At 39.3% G+C, this 22,852-nt stretch overlaps 1 protein-coding gene across 2 annotated transcripts in view; it reads left to right on the forward strand.

Moving 5' to 3' along the window:
- TOX (thymocyte selection associated high mobility group box) overlaps positions 1-22,852 on the forward strand; it is a 180,628-nt gene that overhangs the window by 97,863 nt on the left and 59,913 nt on the right. For both annotated transcript variants that reach the window (XM_072151845.1, XM_072151846.1), the window contains one exon: positions 4,893-5,135. In XM_072151845.1, the coding sequence (XP_072007946.1) occupies positions 4,893-5,135 (243 nt within the window). The remainder of the gene's footprint in view (positions 1-4,892; positions 5,136-22,852) is intronic.

A 22,852-nucleotide genomic window follows, 5' to 3' on the forward strand; every position in this document is an offset into this window, starting at 1 on the left:
CTGTGCATCTACAGACCTCTTGTCGATGGCACATATAGCATCTTTATAGGATCTAAGAAAGTTACAGTTGGTCATGTAAACGTTAAAGAGTAACTGTCACTTTAATTATTAAAGACTAGAAACATTTTGTAATATATTTTATTTATTTGTTCTTTATTTAAAGACAGGTCCTAAAGTTCTTCCTCAGCAGTTCTCTAACTGAGCGTTGCTATGGAAGGTTCTGCATAACATGTGCTATAATGGCTGAATATACTACTATTATCTGCAGAGGCAGACTGCTGTCCCTGACTCATTGACATTTATAATATATTAAAGGAAATCTACCATCAAAATCAAGTATGAAAAATATAAGAAAATATAATGTCCCTAATTTATCATGCTTGATATTAATAATAATAATAATAAAAATAAGACTTTATTTATCCCCAAAGGGAAATTCAAACGTCGTACTCAAACATACAATATGAAAATGTTAAAACATTAAAAAACTGAACATTTACATACATCAACAGATTAAAAAATCGACATACACAATACCGTACCATCCACCCTATGGCTGTGACACCTTATTTACAAGTCTAAACAAAATTTTGGTGCACGTCAGTAATAAATGTGGCTTTAACTCTTACTAAGCGCTAAAACGCCCCTTAAGATGCACAGTTTTCTGTCTTGTCGAGCAGAGCGCTGCCGGGACAAAAAACTGGCACAGACACTTTATAAATACTTATGCAAGCAATTTGCACAGTCTTTCTAGTCAAAGTCAGACAGAAAACTGGTGCAATTGCTGTAATAAATGTGGGCCACAGTGTGATGTGTGCTTGTGGGGTCCAGATCTTTCTCTCTCCAAATGTGGATAATGTGGGATATATTAGGGTTCCTATTGGGACTTATACTTACCCAATTAAAGTGTGGTTTACGTCTGCACCCCCTTTAAGTCTGGCACACAATTTTTTGGTATTAACAAATGTATTGATTATTGTTTGGTATTTGTCTAGCTCTGTCTGATTATAACATATGGGTAGTATTTGGAGGTATAGATTCTCAATTAGATTTTTTGGGAATATGTATAGAAATTTAACATCTGTATGTAGATTGCATATTCTTATGTTTGTATGGGTTTTCACACATACTTTTATTAACATGCTGATAGGTTATTTTTGAATTTACTGTTTATTGTAATGGGACAGATGTCATAGATTAAAGTCTCTGTAGGTAATACAATAATGCAGGGGCATAACTACAGCAGTAGCAGCAATAGAAGCTGCTCTGAGGCCCGCTGTGTCAGGGGGCCCCATCATACAACCTGACACTAAAGAATGGAGGGTGTGCACTGTTAACTATATATTATGCTGCACATTGTAACATATATGTGGTGTATATATGCTGTATTTCTATCTGTGATGTGTATATGGTGTATGGTGTGCATAAACTGTATGGGAGTTATTTATCACTAGGGTCCAATAGCAGAACAGTTTCCTATAGCAACCAATCAAATCGCAGCTTTCATTTTCTCACAGCTGTTTATAAAATAAAGTGAAGCTCTGATTGGTTTCCATGGGCAACTAGAACAGTTTTACCTCAGACACTTGTGATAAATCTCCGCCTTTGTGTGTATATATGCTGTATGTCTGTATATGGCACTATATGTGTGTATATGTGATGTCTGTTTGTGTTTAAATGTGTGTGTATGAGTGAAGAACTGTATGGTTACGTATATAGGTATAGAAATGCTTGTGTATATAGGAGTGTAATATGTATATTTGTAAGCGGAAAAGGGGCCCCATTCAGAAGTCTGCTATGGGGCTCTGCCTCTCCTAGTTACACCCCTGCAAAAATGTATTTAAAAAAAAATAAAAACATAGAAAGTAAGGCAAATGAATAGTCTAGTATGTACATGGTTAACAGAGAACGTATACATTTCCTTTCTGTATTCTGCTTCAGTGTGTTAAAAAGAGCCCATCCAGCACAATGAAGAAAATTGATGAGAAAGATAAAAAGAAAGTTGTGCCCTAAAAGATAATATGGTTTTGATAACTGTGGCTTGATAAATTAGCCTGCTGAGTGCTTTTAAATGAAGATGATCTATTAGTATTGTCGAACATGTGAAGTAAGACAAAAAGTTGTTTTCAGGATCATTGACTTAAACATATCAATGGCACTGTTGGACAATTCTTGCTGAGAGTTGAGATGATTTATGTAATGGACTCCAGGTTTCAGCAGTAATACATTATGTTCTGAAACTATCGAGTCTAAGTCCTGCTGAGACAAAAGACACTTCATTGTGAATGTACTCCATTCAGAAATTAAAGATAAGGTTCATCCTATTTAAACTTCTCAAATGTTCTCTGTGAAACACATTATCATAATATTTAAATGTCTACAAAGTAAAATATGTATTTAATGAGCTCGGTGGTGGACTGTATATTACATTTTCACAACTATTTAATTTAATAATATTAGACAGGGGGAGAATTAAAAGCAGGGAAAAAAAACACACTGTGAAAAAAAAAGGAAAACCTTGGCTATTTACAATAATCTGTCGTGAATTAGAGAGATTCAAAGAGCTTCTTAAACACAGGAGGGGAATTGATGCGCGGAGGAGTAGAATGCCTAGCAGGGTTTAGTATCTGACAGTGTAAAGGGGCTGCATTTATAATATTATCTGCAGGGACCCTTCTCTTTTGGCGTTTTTATAAACCTAAACAAGAACATATCTCACGGAAAGGGAGAAGAAGAACAATCTCTTGTTAAGGTGTAAAACTACAGGATGGAGAATCAACTGGAGTGTGAATGCAACACTATGTAATAGGGTATATTGTAACTAGACAATCAGAAATGTGGTTGTTCAACTTATAAAGTCCAGACAATGATTGAGGGTGAATGATAAAAATGGACGGCATGTGGACTACTTATGGGTAATGGAGTTATTTACACATTTGGTTAGTTTGGTTATTGCAAGCACAACTTTTGTGTCCTGGTGTCACTCATGTAAACTATTCACATTTGGTCCCTCTTTCACAAATTTAGGCTACCTCTACAAGAATGTGTGCAGCCTGTGGAAACAGGCACATATTCTGGTTGGATCCCATGGACTCAGAGGCGTAACAACTATTACACAGGGCCCTGTGTTGGACGGCAGAACCAAAATTTATCAGTGCCATTCTCCCAGGGCCTTTTCTCCCTACTGGCCACAACGGCATAGCAGTAACAGGGGCCCCGCTACCCACATTTTAATGGCGCCCCGCCTGCTGTGCTGACCAGGTCCACCCATAGAGCCACCTTTTCCCCAGCCCAAAGCGTAGACACTACCCACTCCCCTGCCCGATGACACAGCCAGCCGAACTCGAAGCCACCCCCCCCCCACTGGCATAGACTCACGCCCATTGTCTCATCCGTCTGAGCTCCTGCTCGACCTCACAGCCATCTGCCTAACTGCAGTTCGGACAGCAGGCAAGGATCATCATATTCCTGTAGTACTCCCATATTGGGCTTGGACCAATATGTGAGCCATGTGCTGCACATGTTCATGTGCGGGTAGTCTTATAAATCGGAAGATAAAAGGGACTGCTCAGTTTTTAGGTTTTTTTTTAATGGAATGCAAAATAAAAGGATGTCACTTAGAGGACACACACATGGGGGATAGTTTAGTTTAGCGGTCTGTTTACACGGTCTGATAAAATGGATAATTTGTGTGAGACCAGGGGAATTTCTAAAATATAGATAACCAACAAAAATTGAATAGCCATCAATTACTTCCAGAAAGTCTTATCATTTCTTATATGAAACCTGAAGCAGACATAAAGAGATGTAGATGTGTTATTTTGATGTGTACTAGCTAAGGTAACCATATAGATCTAACCATCAAGCACACTACGAGTTCTTACCACTTTAGGCACTGGGCACCTCATTGTCATTATCCTAAAATGTAAGAGTAGCTTCAATCTGTCTCTTATTCAACACAAGCCCAGTTATTCAAGTGCTGATCTTCTGTAACCATCCACAAAGTGCAGAGTACCACAGGATTAAATCAGTAACCCAAGGTTAAAAAATTGTGCACCAGTGCCCAACTTGAGTTTTGCCCCTTTAGTCCCAATTGCAACCTTGTTGTTGCCCCTATTGTGGATCCTGCCTCTCACGTTCAAGGGAATTTGAGTAAATATGCAGAATTTTTATGTAAATGAACAATATTAGCTCTAGCATCCACTAGATATATATATTTTGTCTGTTTGTCTGGTACACCCTCAGACAACTTTGACAACTACTGGTTTGAATCATTTGACAGGACCAGGGTTTGTTTCAGCACTTGCTACAATCCTCATAGTTTATTACTCTGGTAAAAGCTTTCTACTACCTCCCAGTAATATCACACCTGCAGATTCTGAATAAAAACCACCGCAGATGAAAAGTTATTTTTCCTATATTAATCTGGCCTCTAAGGGCATAATGTATTATGTGTATATAAAATCTGTGTCATATTAAAATTCCCAGCATTGGTGTATGCTCTTCACGTGTATTTTGCCAGTACAGTAAAATCATTTCTGATCAAATGTTGATTTTGTAAATTACATTTGTTTTCCCCAGACCTGGACTAGAAGATATACAGCAATAATTCGACTCTGCAAGAATCTTAATGGGGCCCTAGGAATTTATTAAATGATTTTTGATTCTTGAGAAAACTGTGCCTAATGGAAATTCTACGAATGCCAGACTTTGTTATGCCTTTGGGGGGAATAGCGTTCCAAACAAAACACTCAAAGAGCAGCACCATCATCAATTAGGGTTTAACCTATGCTTTTTATGGAGTACAAATAACTTTACTTGGAAAATAAGTGATGTATGTTTGTGATTGCTGTGATACTTCAGTAAATATATCTCATGTGTTTCCTTCCCAGACTTACCCTGGACACAGTCTTGAGAATGAAGACTTTAACATCCCACCTATTACGCCTCCTTCAATGCCAGAACATGCGCTAGTACCTCTGTCTGAGGCCGAGTCAGGATACTCACCCCTTTGTCATCCAATGAATCAGAATGGTCTACTCCAGTTTCACCCACAAAATATGGATTTGCCAGCGATTACAGTATCAAACATGCTGAGCCAAGATGGGTCTCTGATCTCCAATTCTCTTGCCGTGGTAAGAAAATCAAATGGATCAGGGGAGATTTATCTGAAGTCTCTTAGAGCAAAACTGTTCTAGCTGCCCATGGCAACCAATCAGAGCTCAGCTTTTATTTTCCCACTGCAGATTTCTGATTGGTTTCCATGGGCAACTAGAACGGTTTTACCTCCAAAAATGTGTTTTCTAAAGAAGTCAACAGAAACTTAAATATCTTAGGCTGAAAAATCATTAGGTTTGGTTTTCAATTAATGCAAAAAACTGTCCTTGATAGAAATTATGACCTGTCACCCAGTATAAAATACTAAATGACTTTCATTGATTGCTGATGAACCCTGATCAGTCTACTGTATGGTCTTTGCTGGGTTTTTTTATTTCAACTTTATAAGATAAGGCCCCTAGGATTTTATATGGGTAGATGTAGTAAGTTAAGTTTATACATGCAGTATCCCCCCTCCATCTCTCCGTTTTCTTAGCACTGAGAATACAGTAGGAAGTGCTCACTGCACAAATGCTGAGGAAGCAGGGGGGAGCAGGTTTTAGAAGGAAGGAGGCCAAATACAAGAAGATTACCGCAGTCACGATGCCCTAGATCTATGTGTAAGTGTCCCTGGTTTATCATGATGGATTTTGAAGTTAGATTTTCTTTAAAACATAAAAAAGTACTTTTGTTTACTGGGGGCTGATGGGGGCTTTATTTCCATCCTAATACTATATGTTAAGTATAATTGGTTGGTACAATGAATAATAGATATTGGATTGGGGACTTGGCATAAGCTCTTTCAGGCAAGTAAAATGTTTTAGGCTTAGAAAGTCATAATCAACCAGCCCAACTAGCATTCCGGTTGCCAGGCCCTCTCCTTGTCACGTTTAAATTTTTTCTTCCTTTCAATACGGGAAACATCTAGCCAGTCACTGACCACAGCAGGCACCCATTTCATTCAATGATAGGCTGAGCACTCGAATTGATGGGAAATAGAACAGCATGGGACCCTAAAGAGCTAGAATGGAAATTACGGGGTATCCAAAGACGAATGTGCATTGTGACCTTTATAATAATAAAAACTTTACTGCCTAAAAAAATCCTTTCAAATTCTTTTTTTTAATTAAATTTTAATTTTTTTAAATTCAAATTCCATTTATTTACTTTTTCCTTCACTAAACTAGACGGTCCAATTAGTTTAGTGAGAAAAAATAATAATAAACGCTTTTTGATTTTTATTATTTTTAGAAGTACATTTTCTAACATTGGAAATGTTTTCTAGGACAAAGTTAAAATTGGGCTATAGCCCAAATTAAAGTGGATCTTATTGTCGTTGAGAATATGGAAGATGATGAATAAGATCCTCTCATTAGTTCCTGGAAAAGTAGAACATTATGAAATTATTTATTCATGAATTGGTTGAAGTTGATCTACGTATCTACGTATACAATATAATATCACATTTGTTCAGATATTAACAGCTATATAGACTGTAAGATAGTTTTATATTTTTCACCAGTTGGATAATGATTTTTTTTCAGTATTCACCGTTTTCAATCTTCACATAATTGTTAGAGTGATTGTGAAATATGAAAATATTTTATGGAAAGATAAATTGTTCCACATTTGGATTGTTAATGTTTCGGTCTGGAAGGAATTTCTGGATTAGGAGATGAAATAATCATACAATCCCTCTATTTGGCAGTTTCCTTAGCAACCTGTTTTCAGGGTAAAAGCTTTACATTTATAGACTACTGAACATATTCTCCAACCTTTTTCCAGAAAGTACAAGGGCTATAGGTTCTTTTAATGGAATGGACTTATCTACTAACTATGAATATATAGTGTGAATGGACTACATTAGACATTCTTATGAAATGTACATTTGGTATTTTATAATAAGTGATTCATTTCATATGTAGATACCTTACAATACTATATGTAGTCCCACTCTAAATATCGGCATTTTTCGGCTAACCTATTTCCTATGAGCCATTGACTTTTTCTATAAGAATTTACAGCGTTCTTCTATTATTTGAAAACATATCATTTGTGACTTTGTATGGTACCTGCTTAGGATTCAGTCATACAATATAATTTACTTGTTATCACTTATGCAACCTCCCGTAAAATATGTATTTATACTGATGCCATGTGCAGTGCCCTTTCAATCTTATGATCTGTAGTTGTTACTCATTGCCTGAAATCAAGACTCCCGTCATTCTGATATTGATACCAGAAAATTTAAGTTTCATTTTCTTTGGAGATAAAGCTTACATTTTTCTCCTGTAAACGGAAAGACTTTATGGTTGTAGAAATAAATCCTGAGGTGGGTTATCTAAATCAACCAATCAGATCGTAAATTCAGTTTTAAAAATAAAGTCTTAAAAATAATTTATCTAATCAAATTTTACCGCTCCCATTGACATGTAGTTGCATAGTCTAACTACTCTTGTTAAAAACTCCTTTTTATAATGTATTTGTGCCCATGCTTAATCTTATAGGTTTGAATCTGAGAATAAATTACATAAATCTTTTTTTTAGTAATGATTAAAATTATATCACATATTTAATGGACACTTCTAAACAGTTGGCTACTGACCTTGCTCTATGGGTTACTTTACATCCACATGGCACGACTCATCTTTAGAATGTCTGTCATGATGGAGATCCAGAAGATTTATCTAAAGCCTGCTACCACTTAAAGAAATTCTGAAATACTATGATTTCTGCATTACAAAAATTAACAGCTGAAGAGAGAACCCACAGCACGAGAACTAGTTAATCCTCATTCAAAATGCTGTTACTGTGCAGCGGATGTCCCCTGTGGACATACCCTTAAGACTTACCATCTCCAATGACATCTTTTTTTATTTCTGCTCCACACAGGCGTGGAACAGTGAAATATACTCTAATTGGTTCTGTTGGATGTTCATTGGAGTGTCCATTATTTCATAACAATTTTTATTGGAATGTGCCGTAGACGCTCCTAATGGAATCTCTATCCCACATATAAACTTGGCACAAGACAACAGAGTCTGTTTTCATTTCCAGAAACTGCGCTTGACCTTCCAGGGGACTTCACCTAAAATTGCCATTCATCCTAATTCAAGGGAAGAGTCCAGTAGTACAGTGCCAGCATCCCTTGTAGAGATGAGCGGACTGAATGACAAACTTCGTACTTGGATTGGGTGCTGGCACCGATCGCGGGTGTTAACTGTTTAAATGCTGCCAGCAAAGTCGCCAACGATACTGAAATTGATCTGAATATGTACGTCTCCTTTTTTTATCAGTGGGGAGTGTTGATGCTCCACATAGTTTTAACTGCCATCAGTGATTTAACCATCATCAGTCGCGGTCCTGGTTGGATTAGGTACGGAACCTAGATAAGATTTTTTAAGTTCAGTTCTCGACGAACTTGGCTTAACCCAAACTTATGTGGGTCCGCTCATGCATAATCGGTGACTTTGCCAGCATTAGTCGCGGGTGTTACAGGGGGCGTTGTCCTTATTGGGGTTCGGTACGGAATCTAGACATGATTTTTAAGCTCAACCCAAGTTTAAGTGAGTCTGCTCAGCCATAATCCCTAGTCATATCTTTACATTTTACTCATCATTTAAGGCTGATTATACATTATACAGAAGGCTAATCATATTACAACAGTCAGTAAATCAATCAATCAGTAGTAAAACCATTCTAAAAATGTTTTTAAAAATTTGATCTTTAAGGAGCATTACATAAAAAAAATAATAGAGATAGGTTGTTTTGTTTGAGCTATTATTCAAGAGAAACTCATCCCATTTCCCCATGATGCAAATATGTTACAAAACAAAGAGCTGCAGCAAGTATTTTAATTGCTGTGTTTTTTTCCTGCAACAGAGCTGATTTTCTTTGTACTCAAATATCCCTGTTTTGACAAGCCGTACATACATATGTTTTGTGCAGTACCTATGGATGGAAAGCAATTTTTTTTCCGAGGGTCTATTGGGAATGCTGTAAATCAGCAAATGGAGATATATTAAAGCGGCATGCATTTCTAATACAGTATGTTGCTATTACAGAAAAGAATCAGGAGCATATTGAATAATGTAGCTTTCAAAGCTCAGCAGAAAATTTGATTACAAACAATTTGATTACTGGTTTCTGAAGAAATATTTCCAAAATATTGTGGCATTTTGCTCCTGTAATGCATAAAACATAACAGCAGACCCGTCTGGAAGTTCTTTTAGGACAGTAAAGAATAGATGATGTCAAGTCTAATTACTTCAATATCAAATAACGCAAGCATTAGTCTGAAATGAAATGGATGTCACATTGTGTAAAAAGAAATGCTTTTAAACAATGTGACAGGGGGATAAAGGCAATGAATAATTAGATATTCTTTGCACAATTTATCATAGCTTTATCAGTCAAGCCTTTTATTTTAGAAATTATTCCATTCTATTCAATAAGTTTGTACAAAGAAAAATCTGATATGACATCTGAAACATAAATAGTAATTCTGCTGATTCCTTGTGCGTCTTTGGTCATAGTTGTTCCGATTTGCTGTTCACAGTGTTTACGGCTTCTAGAATTTGATGATTTTAGACTTGTATTTGAAATTGAAAGGTTTAAAAGTTTGCGAACCTTTTAGCGTCAGACCCTTTCCTTGATTTTATTTGACGTGACGTGTTATAGAAAAATTCATGTAAACCAATAACACAACTATGACTTAAAGAATTTAGGTCACTAACAGGCAGTCTGGAAAAATGTAAAATTTTTGAACATAATGGGGGGAATTTACTAATACTGGTGCTTTGAACTGCACTTCGTATTTACTAAAAGGCCTCCGGCCACTTAGTTAAACCAGAAAGAGATGCCTGCCAAGTAGACCAGGTCTGACCTGGCAGAGATTTCAGCTATTTTGGCGGAGACTAAAGTAAATACAATGGGCCAAGACACTCGTGCCTCCAGCTGCCCTGCTCCCCGCTCCATGTCACACCGGAGCTAAAGTCACCTGACGTCAACCGACCACCTTGTGGCATCGCCAGAATTTATCTTATTCCTCCCCCCTTGTAATTTTACCTCCTGTCCGAGAAGCTAGGAGCCTGCCGTCAATGTCAGAAAGCCAGGGAGTGGAGAGAGCGTGACGTCTGAGCGCCTCCGATTCATTTACATATTATTTAAAATTAATTTTCTTTGCAAAGGTGTCCTTTCTTTATGCATGGAAAACAGTTCCACTTAGTGCATTAAGAAAGAAGCATGCAATGCTGGACATATCCTTTAAGGGAATGAACCAAATATTTTTATGGATCTATTTCACATTATAAAATAAATCTGCGAGCTGCAGAAAATAACAGTTAAGTATTTATCAAATTTCCAAATTTTATCCAAAATAAATAAAATATAATCTTAAAGAAAAAAAGGGGAAAAGATTTAAAGATTTTGTATATGATGAATATTTTAAAAACAGTGCCACCATTATTTTTTTTTATCTGTGCCTGGTGTCTCCTAAATGAATTGGAGCATCAAAACAATGGATACTTACATACTGTGATTGCCAAATAACATAGCCCAAGGAGTTGGTTTCTCTTTTATTATTTTCACAAAAGTGCTCTAAATAGAATGTGTTACTTATCAATTTACAGCTCATTCTCTATTACTGTGAAACCCTGTCACCTTATAAGTACAATCATGCATGCCTTAAAAATAGCAAATCTGTAGCAACAAGTAACAAGAAAGTGGCCTCAGGGTCGGACTGGGGTGCCTGGGGCCCACCAGTGAAATTGATTTTGGGGGCCCACCTACTACTGCATATAAATATTCTGGGATGAGGGAATTTGTAAGCACTAGCGGGGGCAGTGATGCAGAGGATAAGCTAAGCCCTTTCTCCCACCTTTTCTGCTAGTGCTCGGCTCTTGGTTTGTGTACAGGGGCTGCAGTGGTGATATCACCTCAGGGCATTAATGTTAGGGATAGTGTAAGAGTTACCCCTGGTTTCCCGGGCTTTCTGCTGGTGGCTGGGCTGTGGTTAGGGATAGTATAAGAGTTACCCCTGGTGTCCCGGGCTTCTGCTGGTGGCTGGGCTGTGGTTATGGATAGTATAAGAGTTACCCCTGGTGTCCCGGGCTTCTGCTGGTGGCTGGGCTGTGGTTAGGGATAATATAAGAGTTACCCCTGGTGTCCCGGGCTTTCTGCTGGTGACTGGGCTGTGGTTAGGGATAGTATAAGAGTTACCCCTGGTTTCCCGGGCTTTCTGATGGTCGCTGGGCTGTGGTTAGGGATAGTATAAGAGTTACCCCTGGTGTCCCGGGCTTCTGCTGGTGGCTGGGCTGTGGTTAGGGATAGTATAAGAGTTACCCCTGGTGTCCCGGGCTTCTCCTGGTGGCTGGGCTGTGGTTAGGGATAGTATAAGAGTTACCCCTGGTGTCCCGGGCTTTCTGCTGGTGACTGGGCTGTGGTTAGGGATAGTATAAGAGTTACCCCTGGTTTCCCGGGCTTTCTGCTGGTCGCTGGGCTGTGGTTAGGGATAGTATAAGAGTTACCCCTGGTTTCCCGGGCTTTCTGCTGGTCGCTGGGCTGTGGTTAGGGATAGTATAAGAGTTACCCCTGGTTTCCAGGGCTTTCTGCTGGTGGCTGGGCACTGGTTAGGGATAGTATAAGAGTTACCCCTGGGGTCCTGGGCTTCTGCTGGTGGCTGGGCTGTGGTTAGGGATAGTATAAGAGTTACCCCTGGTTTCCAGGGCTTCTCCTGGTGGCTGGGCTGTGGTTAGGGATAGTATAAGAGTTACCCCTGGTTTCCAGGGCTTTCTGCTGGTGGCTGGGCTGTGGTTAGGGATGTAAGTGTTCGCACTGCACCAACCTTCCAGTAAGGAAATGCTGAAAACCTTTATAAGAACTGATGACAATAACCCCACTCTGGTATCCCTGCACCACATAGACAAGTCACCCCAGGCTCTCTGACCCTATAGATATAACAGTATATAAGCTGAGAGCAGTCTCACACTAGAAGGTAAGTCAGGGACTACAATACTGATCGGACACACTGCCATCCCCCCCTCCATATTTTATTAATGCCCCCCATGCAAACTGCTATCCCCATACATGCTGCCATTCCCTCCAGCATCTAAGGTTTGAGTGCGGTGCACGCACTCAGTGATAGTACCCAAGCGTCCGCTTCCGGCCGCATTGAGTATTATTGCAGCCATTGGCAGGGGCCTCCAATACAGGGGTGAAGAATTTAAGCCTTTATGCTGCCCGAGGCGAGCCATAGAGAGACCACCCCCCCCATATATGTAATATGTAGTACAAAATAATTACAGTGTACCGCCATGTAGTACAAAATGCATACAGTGTACTGCCATGTAGTACAAAATGCATACAGTGTACCGCCATGTAGTACAAAATATATACAGTGTACCGCCATGTAGTAAAAAATATATACAGCGTACAGTAATCAGTGTATACAGCTCCCCCAGCAATCACTATATACAGCTCCCCCAGCAATCATTATATACAGCTCCCCCAGTAATCACTATATACAGCTCCCCCAGCAATCACTATATACAGCTCCCCCAGTAATGACTGTATACAGCTCCCCCAGCAATCACTATACACAGCTCCCCCAGCAATCACTATATACAGCTCCCCCAGTAATGACTGTATACAGCTCCCCCAGCAATCACTGTATACAGCTCCCCCAGTAATCACTGTATACAGCTCCCCCAGTAATCACTGTATACAGCTCCCCCAGTAATCACTGTATACAGCTCCCCCAGTAATCACTGTATACAGCTCCCCCAGCAACCACCGTATACAGCTCCCCCAGTAATCAGTGTATACAGCTCCCCCAGTAATCAGTGTATACAGCTCCCCCAGCAATCAGTGTATACAGCTCCCCCAGCAATCAGTGTATACAGCTCCCCCAGCAATCAGTGTATACAGCTCCCCCAGCAATCAGTGTATACAGCTCCCCCAGCAATCAGTGTATACAGCTCCCCCAGTAATCAGTGTATACAGCTCCCCCAGTAATCACTGTATACAGCTCCCCCAGCAATCACTGTATACAGCTCCCCCAGCAATCACTGTATACAGCTCCCCCAGCAATCACTATATACAGCTCCCCCAGCAATCACTATATACAGCTCCCCCAGCAATCACTGTATACAGCTCCCCCAGCAATCACTGTATACAGCTCCCCCAGCAATCACTGTATACAGCTCCCCCAGCAATCACTGTATACAGCTCCCCCAGCAATCACTGTATACAGCTCCCCCAGCAATCACTGTATACAGCTCCCCCAGCAATCACTATATACAGCTCCCCCAGTAATCACTATATACAGCTCCCCCAGTAATGACTGTATACAGCTCCCCCAGCAATCACTGTATACAGCTCCCCCAGTAATCACTGTATACAGCTCCCCCAGTAATCACTGTATACAGCTCCCCCAGTAATCACTGTATACAGCTCCCCCAGTAATCACTGTATACAGCTCCCCCAGCAATCACTGTATACAGCTCCCCCAGTAATCACTGTATACAGCTCCCCCAGCAACCACCGTATACAGCTCCCCCAGTAATCAGTGTATACAGCTCCCCCAGCAATCACTATATACAGCTCCCCCAGTAATGACTGTATACAGCTCCCCCAGCAATCACTGTATACAGCTCCCCCAGTAGTCACAGCTCCCCCAGCAACCACCGTATACAGCTCCCCCAGTAATCAGTGTATACAGCTCCCCCAGCAATCAGTGTATACAGCTCCCCCAGCAATCAGTGTATACAGCTCCCCCAGTAATCAGTGTATACAGCTCCCCCAGTAATCACTGTATACAGCTCCCCCAGCAATCAGTGTATACAGCTCCCCCAGCAATCAGTGTATACAGCTCCCCCAGCAATCAGTGTATACAGCTCCCCCAGCAATCAGTGTATACAGCTCCCCCAGCAATCACTGTATACAGCTCCCCCAGCAATCACTATATACAGCTCCCCCAGCAATCACTATATACAGCTCCCCCAGCAATCACTGTATACAGCTCCCCCAGCAATCACTGTATACAGCTCCCCCAGCAATCACTGTATACAGCTCCCCCAGCAATCACTGTATACAGCTCCCCCAGCAATCACTGTATACAGCTCCCCCAGCAACCACTGTATACAGCTCCCCCAGCAACCACCGTGTAAAGCTCCCCCAGTAATCACTATATATAAATATACACACACATTACATATTACACCTATATATAAACCTATTTCATGTTATACCTGTATATACACACACACATTACACCTATATCTACACCCTTTACATGGTATACCTGCATATACACACATATATCACATGTAAAACCTTTATATACACATACACACACACACCTAATACATGTTATACCATTATATACACACACATATAGAACACATTACACCTATATATACAGCTATTACATGTTATCAGTCTATATACAAGCACAGGACATGTTGTACACACATATATACACATGACAAAACACACATACACAGGGAAGACACATACATATACACATTACACTTACCTCATATCCAGCAGCAGGTCCAGGTCAGGCAGTGGATGGAGCTGTCTCCTCTGTGCAGCAGGCCCGGGCTGGTGGGCGGGGCTTCTCCTGTCAGCTCTGCCCGGGCTGCACCTCCAGGGAGAGCAGCCACAGATTTGAATGTGGTGCTCCCGCGCTTCCTCCCCCTCGCTCCTCCTCCTGTTCGCTCCTCTGGCTGCTTCTGTGGTAGTGACACAGGAAGCGCTAGCAAGGGCTTCCTGGGTCACAGCAGCGCCGCACAGGAGGTCCTGCGCGGTGCTGTAAGAAATAGTACTTGCATCTGAATGATGCAAATACTATTGTTAGTAGTAGAGGAGCAGCCTCGGTTAAAGGCCCATGCTATAGTGACAGGAGTCGGGGCCCACCGGGGGATTCACCGGCCCCCCGGCGGGCCAGACCGACCCTGAGTGGCCTGTCCATTCCAATAATCCACATAATACTATGGAATTGTTAAAAATGCAAGTACAGAAATGTGGGCTAGCAACACAAACAGCTCCCCGTCCCATTGCTTTCTATTGGGCACAACCACGGTGTGGTCCTTCCAACATGAGGCACCATGCATCACTGTGCCGTGAACATACCGAATGCCTGATAGGTCATATCCTTTTCCTGCCCATAATTGTGGCACAGCCAGTCATTTCCTATAGACATCTATGGCAGATGGGCCACAATCAACGGCACAGGGCTTGTTGCGTACAGGCCCCAAAATGCACACGAGGCCTCAATATGAATATATAATTGATATAGTGGATAAAACTGATATAGTGGATAAAAATTGATATAGTGCCAAAACATAAGAATAATTAAAATGAAATAATATGGTGACTTATGCTGGGTTCACATTATGTTTTTGGCCATACGTTGCAAGGACATGTCAGGCAGATTCCCGATGTGTCTTTACAACATACAGCACAGACATATACCATAAACATGATGTGAACCCAGCTTTATTTAAAAGGTATGTTCCTCCTACTTTGATGCAATGTATCAACTTTCGTCATCCATTTTGTACAGAAACATTATCCCGCTACTATTTTCTTCCTCTCCACTATTCATGTCTGTGTTAGATCTAGTATTAGATACAACAAGCATAATAAAACCACATGTGTACAAATATTTGCTTTCAACCATCCAAGTACCTTATAGTACATTTGAGTTTCAATTACGTGTGTTTCAAATTAAATTGTAATCTTGAATCGAAATCTCTAGAAAACAGTCATTTGCATTTTATGTTTCGGTCAGGCCATTTCCATCTTCACAAATGGTTATTGGTTGTGACCTCCTGCTAGGTGGGTCATATTTAGCTTTTCTCTTTCTACTCTGACAAATGATAATGTTCCTCTGGTTTATTTTTCACACATTGTGGTTTCTGATATATTATTTTAGAAATGTGATCGCCTCTTTTAAAAAAAAAAAAATTCTACACAGCAATTAGTTCAATTGCAGTATTTTAGGATAAGTGTATGCAAACATATAATGCTGGAGGTAGAAATAAATCCTTGCCTTTAACCTTGTGGAAAATAATTATGCTAAAATGAATTATTCCAGGAAGATCACTCAGCATTGATGACTGAATAATACAATTGTAAAGATAGGTGTGGCTTAAGGCAGAGAAAATGCCGGATGAGATTTTTAGACTCATTGCCTAGTTTATAATTTATTAACATGATAATTTTACAAGGTAATAGCATAAAACATATTATGTAGTAGTAGTGTAAATCATAGAGGCTTATAAATTATTCAGGCGCTTTGGAACCAAAAGATGATACTTCTATGAAAATCCAAGGCCTTTAATATGCAGTAGGTTATAATAGACCTATTCTTAATAAAAGGTCTACTGATGGCATCAAAAATGGTCCACACCAGTCAACCTCAGAGGGATATATACGATGTAGTCTAAGTCTGTTTGATGGTCATGTGTCATGACCAGGGCCTGGGGCAGAGAGGAAATGCGAGAAGGATAATGCGAATTGTACGCGTTTAAACTTCAGAGCCTTATATATGACAGACTGAAGAGGGGAAACTGCCTTAACTTGGGTTTAGATGTCAGTCTTAAAAATGATCTTCCATTTTGTTTTCAAACAGTGGGGCACATTTACTAAGGCCCTTGCGCCAGTTTTCCGTCAGACTTTGTACATTCTTTTAGCTGCAATCTGCTTGCATGGGTATGTAAGAAGTGCCGCATGCGACCCTTTTGTCGAGCAGCAGCGCAAGGCATCATGCAAAATACAAATTCGTTCCGGTGCTCAGTCAGACCTACACCAGATTTATCATGCAAAGTCCGACAGAATTGTGTTACACGCCCCATGTTAAAGGTTTACCCAAAAAAAGTTGTTGCACTGGGACAGTGGAGGGAGCGCCAAATTCATGCAGAACGTGTGCCTGAAATCCTGAATCTGGTGCCCTCTGCACACTACATAGGTACACTGCACATAGTACTGTTCTTAGTAAATGTGCCCCAATATATTGGCCTCCACTTATTGTCTGTAAATTCATCAGATTATTTTTGTGGTTCGGGTTGTTGACAAATCTTATGCAGAGATTGCCTTTCTAAAGTTTGCATAATTTTCCATGACATTTTCAGCCAAAAATTATTGCATCTCAGGTCATGTCTCCTATACTAACCCATGTCCTATTATCTACCATAGATCTGTCCCGATACAAAACTAGTAATAATAAATGGCTAAAATAGGTGCCACATTTTTTTGCCAGAATGCTGCACCACATTCTAGAGACTATGGAAGACAAGAATTGTGACATTTTGTTGGTTCTCCAACTTGGGGCAGGCTGGGGCTTGCAAACCTGGAAAACTGCCAAAGACTACAATTAAGATTCCTACCATGTCTGACCTGGCGGTGATTTCATTTACGCGCACCTCTTAGTACACCATACCATGACTAAGAGCACAAAGTGCTTGAAACGCATAGGTTTGACTCCTACTAATCCCTTTTTATAAGAAGATCAAATAAAAATACATTGTTTTAAGGATGTGCCACGACCACCTTTCCTCTTGAACTGTTTCCACCTTATAGTACATCCGGCCTATAGTATGCAGGCAAGGAAAGGGGGATTTTGAACTGGTACTCAATACACCAGTCATTTTAAATCCCCCCCCCCTTTTTTTATTTTTATGGCATCTGTTTGTAAGTTTCATTTTTTTTTTGGCCACAAAGGGTCACATTTAGTTTGGATACATATATTTGCTTTTATTAACATCCATATTAACCTTTTAAACTGGTCTATTCTTTTAATGATAGGAGCCCAGAGATGCATATATGCAAATCTTATGTCTCTTATTAAAATACGCTATCATATATTAATTGCTGTCAAATGTACAGAATTTTAAATGATCATAATGTCATCAGAACTAATAATACATAATTGCTGCAATACTGGTGGCTTCGGAATTTATCAATTAGATGCCCTATCACATCCGGGTGATAACGCATTTATCTTTTATAGAAGCATATAGTAAATCCAATGCCGGTTATACAAAATAGCACCAATTTCTCTTCTTTTCCTATCCAGTGCATTGTTTTAGGTTCCACTTTCCATATTGTACAGAGGTTGATCAGCATCGCGAGTAATTACATTTTATTTATTCTATAAAATCGTGTTGTTCTTTCTAGAAATGTCCAACATTTTATAGCAGAGCTGCTCTTTTTTTCCCTTTAGATTTATTTACTACCTTTAGGAGTAGAAAAGGCCAATTTCAATCATGTTTGAAATAACTCATTTTAGACAAGTACGTGCTGCTCTGCTTACAAAACATATATGAGTGGAATATGCAATTACCACAACTCAGTTTCCTGCCACAGAAACATTTCAGCATTATAGCATTACAGAAATAGAATGACATGCATAATGAAAGATTTCAAGATTCACCCAAGGCATTTATTCTCTTCACCTTAATGTTCTCACCAGTAGCAGAGTATCCATTAAAAGGTACTATGAATTATGGTTGCTTAGCAACTGCAAGGAACTTGTAACAGCACCAAAGAATGGAATGGCTGGTTGATAAAATGAATTTTCTTTGAGTATTAGTCTGTTGAAACTGCCTTTTCTTGTGGAACATAAAGTGCATTTATTTTTCTCATGCATTTTTTATTAGAAAATTATTTGAGTTCCAGGGGCTTGAATCATTTTACTACACAAGATATTTGATGTTAATGTGTTGTACTAAAAGAAAAAAAATAAAATACATTTTCTTCAAAGCAAAGGCATTTTTTTTATGTAAGTGTCTTTGAAGCATAATCTAAAAAATGCACAGACATACATAATGGTGCCTGAAATAGTTTGCCGAATGGACAATATCAAGAGAGATTGGAAAAACAGAAAATGGAAGCTTTTTTAAAATACACACACACACATACATATATATACATACATACAAGTGTGTACACATATAGCTCTTTAGATTCTTTAGGAATCAAAATTTATCTTAAAGTTATCTCAGTAACACTGGATTTTTATGTATAATACTAGATCTTTCTCCCTCAATTGTACGTATATATCAAAATTCTCCCTCCCAATGTTGAAAAGTGGGAACTGCCATTGTGAATGCATGAAAAATGGACATGATGTGCATAAAATACACCAGTCAAGCAGTTAAACCAAATGAAAAGCCTACAGGCACATATGTTGTGCTACCTGGATATAACCATTAAATGTGTTTTCCAGGACTTGAATATTGATGACCTGCTGTTAGGATAAGTCATCCATACTCGATCAATTAGGAGCGTTGGGAGTGGGGGGTTGACTCCTGACACTACCAGTTATCTGCCAAATGCCAAACATCACTTGAGCAGACATTGCACCCCCTTCCTTTTGAAATCAAGGCACAATCCCAGGCATGTTGTTGTGGCTATGAAGGGTACTACCGCTCAATTTCCAGAAGATAGTAGTGTTAACAAGGGGTGAAAAATTACTTCTTGATCTTTACTTTTTCTTGCAGCATAGGCATGCAACATTGGCTTAGATACTATTCAGTTACTAATAAGTTAAATAGTTATTGTCATTTGAGATGATTTTTAATATAGTGTAGGAGGGAAGTGATGTGAACTTTTTTCTAGTATACAATGAAACCTCTTCGCCCCTCTGAAAGTATATCCTCCCTAAAAGATTTTTTTCAGTGTCCAATTTTATTTTTTTTTTATTAAAGGAGACCTACCACCATGGATCAACCTATTAAGGTAGATCCAGTGGCAGGTTCCTCTAATGTATAGTAGTATAGCCCTTTTTAAGGCTAATTATTTCGTGGCCTGGAACTTTTATTAATTTTAATTCCCATAATATGCAAATGTCCTAAAGAGGCTACTGGGGCATGGAGTAGCTGGAGCTGAGGCTACACGGCGCGGCTACTCCACGCCCCAGTAGTCTTTTACGTTCTGCCTACCAATGCATCTTCAGCATTCAGCTACGAGGAGCTGCACACACTCATCTGCGTAGCTGGGTTCTGCATGTGCATGCGCAGTAGCTCCAGCTTCAGTGCCGAGACTGCACAGCCGGTGGCCGGCGCCCTGCGGATGTGCAGAACCCAGGTTCGCAGACTGAAGAAGCATTGTGTAGCCTTAGCTCCGGCTAATCCTGCATTGAACAGAGGTAGAGGTAGTAGTCTTCTAACATTATTATAGCTCAACCTAGCATTAATGATGCTAGGATATTTTAGGTCGGCTCTAAAACTCTATTATTTGGCTGGTCTTCCCGCTCGGGTCTGTCCCTCTCTCGGCCCCATGACTTTTGGAGAAAGTGGTGTGTGGGCTTGAAAAATGGATGACGAAAATAAAAACTAAAGAATCCCTGGCTCTAACATACATGCACAATCAGGTCTTCCTAAGACAGTTTTCATCCAGTGTGTATGGGGGGACTTACTGATTTATAATCCAATTGATTTTTTTTTGCCTCCCATGTGGCAGAAAGTGGTGGAGTAATTTGAAGAATATAGCTTTTAAAATGTAAAACTCTCATGTATAGAGTTAGTTAATTGCTTTATTAATATACAGATACTAAATAACAAAATACACATTTTTATAAAGTTTGCTATATATTAATATATTGAGATAAGTTTATATAGGCTATGGGTGTAAGTAATCTTTAAATTCAGGTTATAAAAAGGTTACATCACATTTCTACTAAGGCAATAAATAGAGATTGATTTAAATATTTAAAGGGTTGCTTAATTATTTATGACAGTCCATAGTGAGTTCCAAATGAGAGCAGCTCTGATTAAGTTAATAATATTCTTGACATTGTAAAACTCTGACTAAAATCTTTTCAATCCACTCATTATTCATAGCGGGTTTAGAATCTTAAAACTTCTTTTTTAAAATTCCCTTCCCGAAAAAAACAGCTTCCCACCAAATAAAAATGTCTCCTGTACCCTAAGCCCGCCCCCTGAAATGACCTCTTTAAATCAATAGAGCAACTGAATATAGAGATCTTATCATGAATATATCTTATCAGAGGAAAGTGCTTGCAATGTAATGTATGGCTACCCTAATATTCTGTATGTATTCTGCTAGGGGTTTCAGCTTTAGATATTCAGGTGGTCCCCTACTTAAGGACACCCTTCTTACAGACGACCCCTAGTTAAACAGATCTCTCTGCCAACTGTGACCTTTGGTGAATCTCTCTGAATGCTTTACTTTAGTCCCCGACTGCAATGGTCAGCTGTAAGGTGTCTGTAATGAAGCTTTATTGATAATCCTTGGTCCCATTACATAAAAAAAATGTTGAAACTCCAATTGTCACTGGGGCAAAAAAAATTTGTCTGAAGCTACGATTATAAAATATACAGTTCCGACTTACATACAAATTCAACTTAAATACAAACCTACGTTTGTACATAACAAAGAATATTGGATTCTGTAGCAGTACTGAGACCCCAGCTAAAACATAACACTTCCCATAAATCAATGAATTCCAATAGGATTAGATAATAGCAGTATACTAAATAAGATGAATTATATGTCTATCAACATTCCCACCATTTATGGGGTCCACCGAGTAGCCCTTTAGTAATTGTAAGCTACAAGAACAACACAACTTATGTTGTTGTTTATAGTGTTTTTTCGTATTCTCTGAAATATCCTACAATTCTAATTAATATTATTTCACGTCTCTTCGTCATATCCAGTAACCCAGAATCAGAACTGGCACGGACCATCTGGAATTACCCCAGTTTTTCGAAAAATGTTATTGCATTTGCATTTGCTCAATATACTGTAGTTTGATCCTTAACATATTACCGAATTACTTGCCTTTGCATATTTCTCCTCAGCCATGTGTGTCAGCTTGCGCTAGAAATTAATTATTTCTGTTAGTATCATTGTATGTTCATGAAATACACCAGACTTCTATCTATTACACTGCGTAAAATTAATTTGCAACATAACAGGCTCTAATGATTGGAACGCCAATATGAATACTGTAGAATTGAGTATGTGGCCTATAGTTAGTGTATCAGGTCATACTCTAGTCTGTGGATCATTGACACTGTTAATGTACATTTATCTAGAACATTTTTAAAAGTTACATTTAAAGGGAAACTGTAATCAAAAACTTTTTTATGAGATGCTAATGAGTAGTTTAGGGCCCACAGGCATGTGTATGGCTCCCAGAAAATGGCCTCTCCCGCCTCCTTCTTCCTCTGCCTCTACAACTTCTAATCGAAATCCTAAGCATTGGTCAGAGTTCAGCACATGCTCAGCTCATCACTTCTCTCTTCTTATCTTTCCTGGATATACTGGGCATGTGCTGAATGCGTCACAGTAATTCCAGGGAGCAGCGGGCAAAGATGTACAGCGAAAGATTTGGATTACAAGCCAAGGGGCTGGGCAACACTCCATTGAGAGGGCCAGAGGTTCCAGGCAGCATATACATGCCCATGGTACATCAAATTCATCCTTAACATACAGAAAAAAATTTAATTTTCTACAAAAACAATAGCATAAAGATTTTGTAAAAAGAAGACATTCCTAATTTCAATGCAGTCTGCTGTATTGCCATATGTAACATATTATATTGATGGTGTACATGACAGATTCCCGTTACATAAAGTCTATGAGCTGTCACCTTCTGACAAGTAACAAAAGTTCTATTAAGAGGTTGTCTATTTGATGACCTCTTTAAGGTTATTTCTATGTCTTTGAAAGCTGTAGAGTATATTACTCCTCTATCATTACATACACTGCTGATTTACTG

This window comes from Engystomops pustulosus, chromosome 5, assembly GCF_040894005.1.
Source record: "Engystomops pustulosus chromosome 5, aEngPut4.maternal, whole genome shotgun sequence".
Lineage (NCBI taxonomy): Eukaryota > Metazoa > Chordata > Amphibia > Anura > Leptodactylidae > Engystomops > Engystomops pustulosus.